This window comes from Oncorhynchus gorbuscha, linkage group LG07, assembly GCF_021184085.1.
Source record: "Oncorhynchus gorbuscha isolate QuinsamMale2020 ecotype Even-year linkage group LG07, OgorEven_v1.0, whole genome shotgun sequence".
NCBI classification, from domain to species: domain Eukaryota; kingdom Metazoa; phylum Chordata; class Actinopteri; order Salmoniformes; family Salmonidae; genus Oncorhynchus; species Oncorhynchus gorbuscha.
The window spans coordinates 84,301,711-84,312,251 of NC_060179.1; the positions used below are offsets into that span (position 1 = coordinate 84,301,711).

The 10,541-nt window shown below is 41.0% G+C and overlaps 1 protein-coding gene across 1 annotated transcript in view; it reads right to left on the reverse strand.

Moving 5' to 3' along the window:
* Positions 1–7,858: 7,858 nt before the first annotated feature.
* Positions 7,859–10,541, reverse strand: part of LOC124039391 (RPE-retinal G protein-coupled receptor-like) — an 11,095-nt gene continuing 8,412 nt past the window's right edge. Inside the window, exons 6-7 of the mRNA XM_046355353.1 lie at positions 10,417–10,530; positions 7,859–9,470 (exon numbers count right to left, since the gene is read on the reverse strand). Coding sequence (XP_046211309.1) covers positions 9,324–9,470; positions 10,417–10,530 — 261 coding nt within the window. The 3' untranslated portion in view covers positions 7,859–9,323. The remainder of the gene's footprint in view (positions 9,471–10,416; positions 10,531–10,541) is intronic.

Below are 10,541 nucleotides of genomic sequence, written 5' to 3' on the forward strand. Positions count from 1 at the left end.
GCATTTATTTTGTGTGTGTGTGGCGTCAATATGCGTGTGTGTGTGTGTGTGTGTGTGTGGGGGGGGGGGGTGTACAGTACCAGCCAAAAGTTTGGACACACCTACTCTGTCAAGGGTTTTTATTTATTTTTTACTGTTTTCTACATTGTAGAATAATAGTGAAGACTTCAAAAGTATGAAATAACACATATGGAATCATGTAGACAAATCTAAATCTATTTTATATTTGAGATTCTTCAATGTAGCCACCCTTTGCCTTGATTACAGCTTTGCACACTCACACTGCTGGAAACTACAACTCCCTACTACATCAAACAGTTCTGACTGGGTCTGATTTATCTCCAGAGAAACTGCACATCGAACTCACAGAAACAAATGAACAAAATGGAATTACAATTATTGTCTCATCGTTGCCAGTGATCAGGCCTAACTTACTGATGGTGTTGGAGTTGTGCGCAGCCACGTAGTCGTGGGTGAACAGGGAGTACAGGAGGGGACTAAGCACGCACCCCTGAGGGGCCCCTGTGTTGAGGATCAGCATGGTGGGTGTGTTGTTGCGTACCCTCACCACCTGGGGATGGCCCGTCAGGATATCCAGGATCCAGTTGCAGAGGGAGGTGTTTAGTCCCAGGGTCCTTAGCTTAGTGATGAGCTTTGAGGACACTATGGTGTTGAACACGAAGCTGTAATCAATGAACCGCATTCGCACATAGGTGTTCCTTTTGTCCAAGTGGAAAAAGTGGAAAAGAGACCGTGTCATCTTTGGATCTGTTGGGGCGGTATGAGAATTGAAGTGGGTCCAGTGTGTCTGGGATGATGGTTTTGATGTGAGCCATGACCAGCCTTTCAAAGCATTTCATGTGAGTGCTACAGGGCGATAGACAGGTTACCTTGGTGTTGTTGAGCACACAGATTATGGTGGTCTGCTTGAAACATGTAGGTATTACAGACTGGGTCAGGGAGAGGTTGAAAATGTCAGTGACACTTGCCAGCTGGTCAGCACATGCTCTGAGTACACATCCTGGTAATCTGCCTGGCCCTGCGTCTATGTGAATTTTAACCTGTTTAAAAGTCGGCATTATAATATTTTTTATTCTGTACAGGCTTCCTTCTTTTCACTCTGTCATTTAGGTTAGTATTGTGGAATAACGACAATGTTGTTGATCCATCCTTAGTTTTCTCCTATCAAAGCCATTAAACTCTGTAACTGTTTTAAAGTCACCATTGTCCTCATGGTGAAATCCCTGAGCGGTTTCCTTCCTCTCTGGCAACTGAGTTAGGAAGGACTCCTGTATCTTTGTGGTGACTGGGTGTATTGATACACCATCCACAGTTTAATCATTTACCATGCTTATTTCTCTCCATCTACCAATCGGTGCCCTTTGTAAGTCATTGGAAAACCTCCCTGGTCTTTGTGGCTGAATCTGTGTTTGAATTTCACTGCTTGGCTGAGGGACCTTAGAGATAGTGTATGTGTATGTGTGGGGTACAGAGATGAGAGTCCATGAAATTTATTATGTGACTTTTGAGTATAATTTAAGCCCTTAACTTACTGTATTTAGGCTTACCTTAACAAAGGGGTTGAATACTTATTGACTCAAGACATTTAATGTTTTATGAATTTAACATCATTTCATCTTTGACATTATGGGGTATTGTATGTAGGCCAGTGACACAAAAAGAAAAATATATTTAATCAATTTTAAATTCCGGCTGTAACACAACAAAATGTAGAAAAAGTCCAAGTGTGTAAATACTTTCTGAAGGCAGCAACCACTTCTGTATTGAGCGCGTCACTGGTACTTCCTGTTTGAGTTGTTTTTCTTGTGACCAGGAATTTAGTAGGGTCATTTGGGACACATATTGTATGACGTTCCAGCTCATCTGTTGAGTAGATTACGCTGCAGCTATCGACCACGCAACTACGCTACACAATCAAACTAAAGCGTTAAAGGTCTGGGGAGCATGTGTGTGGCTGTATTAAAAAATAATAATAATAATTTTGAGATGAATTAAATCCGTTTTTTGATTTATCCGGATTATTACTAGCTAATCTAGTTGGCATTCTGTCATTACCACCAGGCATGCTCTCAACTAAATGAATCTCAGAACTGTATTTTGTATGCCAGAAGTTGCCCAATTTGTATAACAAGGTACAATAATGTTATTGTTGTCCTGTTAATCATTTGGACATAATGCTCGGATAATGTGGATAATGCTAAAAATGCTAAACAAATGAATAATTCTAGGACAATGTAAATGCAAAAAAAACTGCAAGGAACAGATGGTTGACTTAATGTATTAAAAGATAGTCACGCTTGATTTATTTCCCCACGGAACGGAATCAATCTGTCAACCAGCAACATCCTGCAACGTCCGTGTGGAGTCAGTATACTTTCTCAGAGTACTTTGAGCGCTTCCTTTTCATTGGTCAACAGGTTTCCCTGAACCTGCCACACTAACATACAGGCGAGTTGGGAGAAAGCCCCCCCCCCCCCCAAGAGGAAAGCTCTTGTCTATTTGCAGCCTGTGTCTCAAATGGGAACCCTTTCCCCTTTATAGTGCACCACTCGTCAAAAGTAGTGCACTATAAAGGGCACAGCTTGCCATTTGTGACACAAACCTGATGACTGGATGAAGTGGCTCTGACATGCCCTGGTGCTATGCCACACAGGGCTGCTGTGACAGGGACTTAAGAGCTGCAGTAGTCCACTCAACTCCCATAGTTTATTTCAAGGCCAGAAGACTCCGTGTTGAGCAGCTCAGACGACACAGTGACAGGCGCTAGGCCATTACACCACCGTGTTGATGTCTGTCTGACCTGCTTACTTAGCCTTACATCACCTGGCACCAGAACACATTATTGTGAGTAGAAAAGAAACCCGTCCAAACCGAGAGACACAATATTGTCAACTACTGCCATAGCGTAGATGTACTGTATTTTACATAAGGTCAAACTTTTATGACTGTCAGTCGCTTTGGACATGTTATTTATTATTAAATATTAGAACAAAAACACCTTCAATAACTCCAAACATTATTATTATTAGTAGGTTTAATCTAGCTCGGTTCTTCAACTGAAGTGAGCCATTTACTCCAGAATACATAGGGGTAACTTGTGTAACACATTGTAAGACTAAGTACCTTGACTTAATCCCTGTTGCTCTTTCGGGGAGCATTGGTCATTCACAAACTTCCTCCGTGAGTGGTTTTCTCCATTTCCTTCAAGGATGGTCATGCTTCTCCACACTAAAGTACTTAGAGAATACTTCTCCACACTAAAGTACTTAGAGAATACTTCTCCACACTAAAGTACTTAGAGAATACCTCTCCACACTAAAGTACTTAGAGAATACTTCTCCACACTAAAGTACTTAGAGAATACTTCCCCACAGAAAGACACTGCTACATTCAGTGCCTTCAGAAAGTATTCCTATCCCTTGACTTATTCCACATTTTGTTGTGTTCCAGCCTGAATTAATAATGGTTTGCCAATAATCTTTGCCCATTATTCTTTTCAAAATGTATCAAGCTGTGTTAAATTGATTGTTGATCATTGCTAGTCAACCATTTTCAGGTCTTGCCAAAGATATTCAAGTAATTGTAAGTCAAAACTGTAACTTGGCCACTCAGTAACATTGACTGTCTTCTTGGTAAGCATCTCCAGTGTAGATGTGGCCTTGTGTTTTCGGTTATTGTTCTGCTGAAAGTTGAATTAATCTCCCAGTGGCTGGTGGAAAGCAGACTGAATCAGCTTTTCCTCTATGATTTTGCCTGTGCTTAGCTCAATTCCCTTTCTTTTTTATCCTGAAAAACTCTCCTGTCCTTACAGTTTACAAGCATACCCATAACATGATGCAGCAACCACTATGCTTGAAAAAATGGAGTGTGGTACTGTGGTAATGTGTTGTATTTGATTTGCCACAATCATAACACTTTGTAATCAGGACAAAAAGTGAATTGCTTGAAACATTTTTTGAAGTATTATTTTAGTTCCTTGTTGCAAATAGGATGCATGCTTTGTAGTCTGTACAAACTTCCTTATTATCCCTCTGTCAATTAGGTTAGTATTGTGGAGTAACTACAATGTTGTTGATCCATCCTCAGTTTTCTCCTATCACAGCCATTAAACTCTGTAACTGTTTTAAAGTCACCATTGGCCTCATGGTGAAATCCCTGAGCGGTTTCCTTCCTCTCCGGGAACTGAGTAAGGAATGACGCCTTTATCTTTGTAGTGACTGAGATTTTTGCCCATTCTTTCAAGGCAAAACTGCTCCAGCTCCTTCAAGTTGGAATGGGTTCCGCTGGTGTACAGCAATCTTTAAGTCATACCACAGATACTCAATTGGATTGAGGTCTGGGCTTTGACTAGACCATTCCAAGACATTTAAATGTTTCCCCTTAAACCACTCAAGTGTTGCTTTAGCAATATGCTTAGGGTCATTGTCTTGCTGAAATGTGAACCTCCATCCCAGTCTCAAATCTCTAGGAGACTGAAACAGGTTTCCCTCAAGAATTTCCCTATATTTAGCACCATCCATCATTCCTTCAATTCTGACCAGTTTCCCAGTCCCTGCTGATGAAAACATCCCCACAGCATGATGCTGCCACCACCATGCTTCACTGTGGGATGATGTTCTCGGGGTGATGCGAGGTGTGGGTTTGCGCCAGACACAGTGTTTTCCTTGATGGCCAAAAAGCTTAATTTTAGTCTCGTCTGACCAGAGTTCCTTCCTGCATATGTTTGGGGAGTCTCCCACATGCCTTTTGGTGAACACCAAACATGTTTGCTTATTTTTTTCTGGCCACTTTTACGTAAAGCCCAGCTCTGTGTAGTGTACAGCTTAAAGTGGTCCTATGGACAGATACTCCAATCTCCGCTGTGGAGCTTTGCAGCTCCTTCAGGGTTATCTTTGGTCTCTTTGTTGCCTCTCTGATTAATGCCCTCCTTGCATGGTCTGGGGAGGCAGGGTAACCTAGTGGTTAGAGTGTTGGACCAGTAACCGGAAGGTTGAAAGTTCAAACCCCCGAGCTGACAAGGTACAAATCTGGCATTCTGCCCCTGAACAGGCAGTTAACCCCACTGTTCCTAGGCCATCAGTGAAAATAAGAATTTGTTCTTAACTGACTTGCCTAGTAAAATAAAAAAAATGGTCTGTGAGTGTTGGTGAGTGGCAGGTCTGTTGTGGAGCCATATTCTTTCCATTTTTAATAATGGATTTAATGGTGCTCCGTGGGATTTCAAAGTTTCTGATATTTTATTATAACCCAACCCTGATCGGTACTTCTCCACAACTTTGTCCCTGACCTGTTTGGAGCGCTCCTTGGTCTTTATGGTGCCCCTTACTTGGTGGTGCCACTTGCTTGGTGGTGCCCCTTGCTTAGTGGTGTTGCAGACTCTGGGGCCTTTCAGAACAGGTGTAGATATACTGAGATCATGTGACACTTAAATAAAGTCCACTTGTGTGCAATCTAACTAATTATGTGACTTCTGAAGGAAATTGGTTGCACCAGATCTTATTTTAGGGGATTCATAGCAAAGGGGAGGGGCTGCGTAACAAAGGGGAGGGGCTTCATAGTAAATGTGTGGGGCTTCATAGCAAAGGGGAGGGGCTTCATATCAAAGGGGAGGGGCTTCATAGCAAAGGGGAGGGGCTTCATAGCAAATGGGAGAGGCTTCATAGCAAATGTGAGGGGCTTCATAGCAAAGGGGAGGGGCTTCATTGCAAAGGGAGGGGCTTCATAGCAAAGGAGAGAGGCTTCATAGCAAAGGGGAGGGGCTTCATAGCAAATGTGAGGGGCTTCATAGCAAAGGGGAGAGGCTTCATAGCAAAGGGGAGGGGCTTCATAGCAAAGGGGGAGGGGCTTCACAGCAAAGGGGAGGTGCTTCATAGCAAAGGGGAATGGCTTCATAGCAAAGGGGAGAGGCTTCATAGCAAAGGGGGAGGGGCTTCACAGCAAAGGGGAGGTGCTTCATAGCAAAGGGGAATGGCTTCATAGCAAAGGGGAGGGGCTTCATATCAAAGTGGGAGGGGCTTCACAGCAAAGGGGAGGTGCTTCATAGCAAATGGGAGGGGCTTCATAGCAAAGGGGAATGGCTTCATAGCAAAGGGGAGAGGCTTCATAGCAAAGGGGAGGGGCTTCATAGCAAAGGGGAGGGGCTTCATAGCAAAGGAGGTGAATACATACGCACACACCACTTTTACATTTGTTTGTTATTTTTTTACAATCTTTTGAAACAAGTCATTTTTTTCATTTCACTTCACCAATTTGAACTATTTTGTGTATGTCCATTACAAGAAATTAAAATAAAAATACATTTAAATTATAGGTTGTAATGCAACAAAATAGGAAAAACGCCAAGGGGGGATGAATACTGTTGCAAAGCACTGTATTGATACACCTTCCAAAGTGTAATTAACAACTTCACCTCCAATGTCTGCTTGTTTTCTATTTTTACCCATCTACCAATAGGTGCCTCCCTTTGTAAGTCATTGGAAACCCTCCCTGGTCTTTGTGGTTGAATCTTTGTTTGAAATTCACTGCTCGACTGAGGCAGATCGTTGTATGTGTGGGGTGCAAAGACGAGGGTAGTTGTTCAAAAACACTATTATTGTCCATACAACTTATTACGTGACTTGTTAATTAAGCACATTGTTTTTACTCCTGAACATATTTAGGCTTGCCATCACATAGGGGTTGTATACTTACTGACTCAAAACATGTCATCTTTTAATTTGTATTAATTTGTAAACATTTTCAAAAAACATAATTCCACTTTGACATAATGGGGTATTGTGTGTAGACCAGCGACAAAAGAAAAAATCTTTAAATCAAGGATGTAACACAAAAAAACGTGGAAAAAGTCACGGGTTGTGAATACTCTCTGAAGGCACTGTACAGTCAGGGGGTGTGAATACTCTCTGAAGGCACTGTACAGTCAGGGGGTGTGAATACTCTCTGAAGGCACTGTACAGTCAGGGGGTGTGAATACTCTCTGAAGGCACTGTACAGTCAGGGGGTGTGGATACTCTCTGAAGGCACTGTACAGTCACGGGGTGTGAATACTCTCTGAAGGCACTGTACAGTCAGGGGGTGTGAATACTCTCTGAAGGCACTGTACAGTCAGGGGGTGTGAATACTCTCTGAAGGCACTGTACAGACAGGGGGTGTGAATACTCTCTGAAGGCACTGTACAGTCAGGGGGTGTGAATACTCTCTGAAGGCACTGTACAGTCAGGGGGTGTGAATACTCTCTGAAGGCACTGTACAGACAGGGGGTGTGAATACTCTCTGAGGCACTGTACAGTCAGGGGTTTCAGCTGTCCCCAATGGAACCATATTCCCTATATAGTGCACTACTTTTGGCTAGGGCCCATATGGAGACACAACCATAAAACCCCACAGGGTCCAGGAGACCCAACTAGACAACCACCACCATAGCATGAAATGGCTTGCTTAATAAATCAGAACTGGCTTCAAACAATATTTCATGTCAAATACTAATTAGCCGGGCTTGATTGAGCTTGCCTGGCACAATGGAACCAGTAAAATAGTAGCATAAAAGTAAACCTTGTTCATCTGGCACTCCGGGCAGGCTAAAGTAAACGGTTAAGGTACTTTAAAGATTTTAAATAGTATTTGAACTCAGGTCTGGCAGCTATAGCTCTTTTTGTAGTCTGATATTTGAACCCAGGTCTGGTAGGTACAGCTCTATTTGAAGACTGATATTTGAACCCAGGTCTGGTAGGTACAGCTCTATTTGTAGTCTGAAGACTAAAAGTCACTCATCATTTACAGCTGTACAGTAAAGCGGAGTGTTGAGCATCCCACCATTTCCATGGACAGTTGAGTCAGATTGAAGAGCAGCACATGGCAGCACACCTCGCTGCGTTTATTGACAGTGATCAGAGGAGGACATCAGGGAAAGTTCTAGAAGTAAAGCTATTGGATATCAAATCTGTTTTACATTATCATGACTCCACTAAAATTCAGTCTCATCCACTTTAAGTTGATTACACTGGTTTTTACTTCCTTCAAAAAATCACTCAACACGAACATGTCATTTTAAGAGCACTGTGGTTTTTCTACTAAAACATAAGTCAATGAGTGTCTAGTCATTCATTTCTAGTAAATCATGATACATCATTCAACCTAAGAACAGGTGCCTCTCCCCAAAGTCTATTTGAATGGACAATCCCCATATCGCTATTGACAAGCTACATTGGCATATGGTATCCCAAACCGACTAAATAAACAATTAAGATTTACTCTACAACCTTGTACAGACAGCATTCTTCCAATGTGAAACCTACTGCAATGAGAGTGTATGATGATGAAGACGTTGTTTGAATATGGTCTTTAGCATAGAATTCGAATGGAACATGGAACATTCTAATTCTATGGCCTGTATGGTACTGTAACCATAGAATTAGAATGGTTGAATGGAACATGGAACATTCTAATTCTATGTACGGTACTGTAACCATAGAATTAGAATGAGTAGAATGGAACATGGAACATTCTAATTCGATGTATGGTACTGTAACCATAGAATTAAAATGAGTAGAATGGAACATGGAACATTCTAATTCTATGTACGGTACTGTAACCATAGAATTAGAATGAGTAGAATGGAACATGGAACATTCTAATTCTATGTACGGTACTGTAACCATAGAATTAGAATGAGTAGAATGGAACATGGAGCATTCTAATTATATGTATGGTACTGTAAACATAGAATTAGAATGAGTAGAATGGAACATGGAACATTCTAATTCTATTTATGGTACTGTAACCATAGAATTAGAATGATTGAATGGAACATGGAACATTCTAATTCTATGGCCTGTATGGTACTGTAACCATAGAATTAGAATGGTTGAATGGAACATGGAACATTCTAATTCTATGTATGGTACTGTAACCATAGAATTAGAATGAGTAGAATGGAACATGGAACATTCTAATTCTATGTACGGTACTGTAACCATAGAATTAGAATGAGTAGAATGGAACATGGAGCATTCTAATTATATGTATGGTACTGTAAACATAGAATTAGAATGAGTAGAATGGAACATGGAACATTCTAATTCTATTTATGGTACTGTAACCATAGAATTAGAATGATTGAATGGAACATGGAACATTCTAATTCTACGTACGGTACTGTAACCATAGAATTAGAATGAGTAGAATGGAACATGGAACATTCTAATTCTATGTATGGTACTGTAACCATAGAATTCAAATGAGTAAAATGGGTATAGAAACTCGGACCGTTCTAATTATATGACTGTAACTAACAATAATTTCCTTTATCTTCCTTTTAACTTCACAACGACGGGCTCTGTAAACTTCTGGCCAGTCAGGAACTGCCACACCCCTCCTCTGTAGAACTCGTTCCCAAAGGAATAGAGCCAAGCATTGAAAATAGGGTTCATTTTCGCCAAAACAGGAAGCAACTACGAAATGAATAAACATGTTCTCGTTAAAAGGATTTAAATCAAACCCCTCCATTGACATGTTATTTAGCTAAAGCATTATCAAGCACAGAAAGAGACCAATTCAATTAAAAAATAATAATAATATAATAATAAAAAAGGAAGAAGCTCTCAAAAGAAGAAGAATCTCTCAGAAGAAGAAGCTCTCAAAAGAAGAAGAATCTCTCAGAAGAAGAAGCTCTCAAAAGAAGAAGAATCTCTCAGAAGAAGAAGAATCTCTCAGAAGAAGAATCTCTCAAAAGAAGAAGAATCTCTCAGAAGAAGAAGCTCTCAAAAGAAAAAGAAGCTCTCAGAAGAAGAAGCTCTCAGAAGAAGAAGAAGAAGCTCTCAGAAGAAGAAGCTCTCAGAAGAAGAAGCTCTCAAAAGAAGAAGAAGAAGCTCTCAGAAGAAGAAGCTCTCAGAAGAAGAAGCTCTCAGAAGAAGAAGCTCTCAGAAGAAGAAGAAGAAGCTCTCATAAAAAGGAGAAGAAGAAGCTCTCAAAATAAGAAGAAGCTCTCAAAAGAAGAAGAAGCTCTCAAAAGAAGAAGAAGAAGAAGCTCTCAGAAGAAGAAGAAGTTCTCAAAAGCAGAAGAAGAAGCTCTCAAAAGAAGAAGAAGCTCTCAAAAGAAGAAGAAGAAGAAGCTCTCAAAAGAAAAGAAGAAGAAGCTCTCAAAAGAAGAAGAAGCTCTCAAAAGAAGAAGCTCTCAAAAGAAGAAGAAGCTCTCAAAAGAAGAAGAAGCTCTCAAAAGAAGAAGAAGAAGCTCTCAAAAGAAGAAGAAGAAGAAGCTCTCAAAAGAAGAAGAAGAAGAAGCTCTCAAAAGAAGAAGCTCTCAAAAGAAGAAGAAGAAGAAGCTCTCAAAAGAAGAAGCTCTCAAAAGAAGAAGAAGAAGCTCTCAAAAGAAGAAGAAGAAGAAGCAGCGCCGCTCACCATTCTCAGCTTTGGAGAGACCAGTTTGGCGTTGCCAAAGCAGGCGTAGATACACATGACTTCGTAGGGTCCCCAGCAGAACAACAGAACCCTCAGTGGTACGCTGGTGTTCCACTGGAAAACAA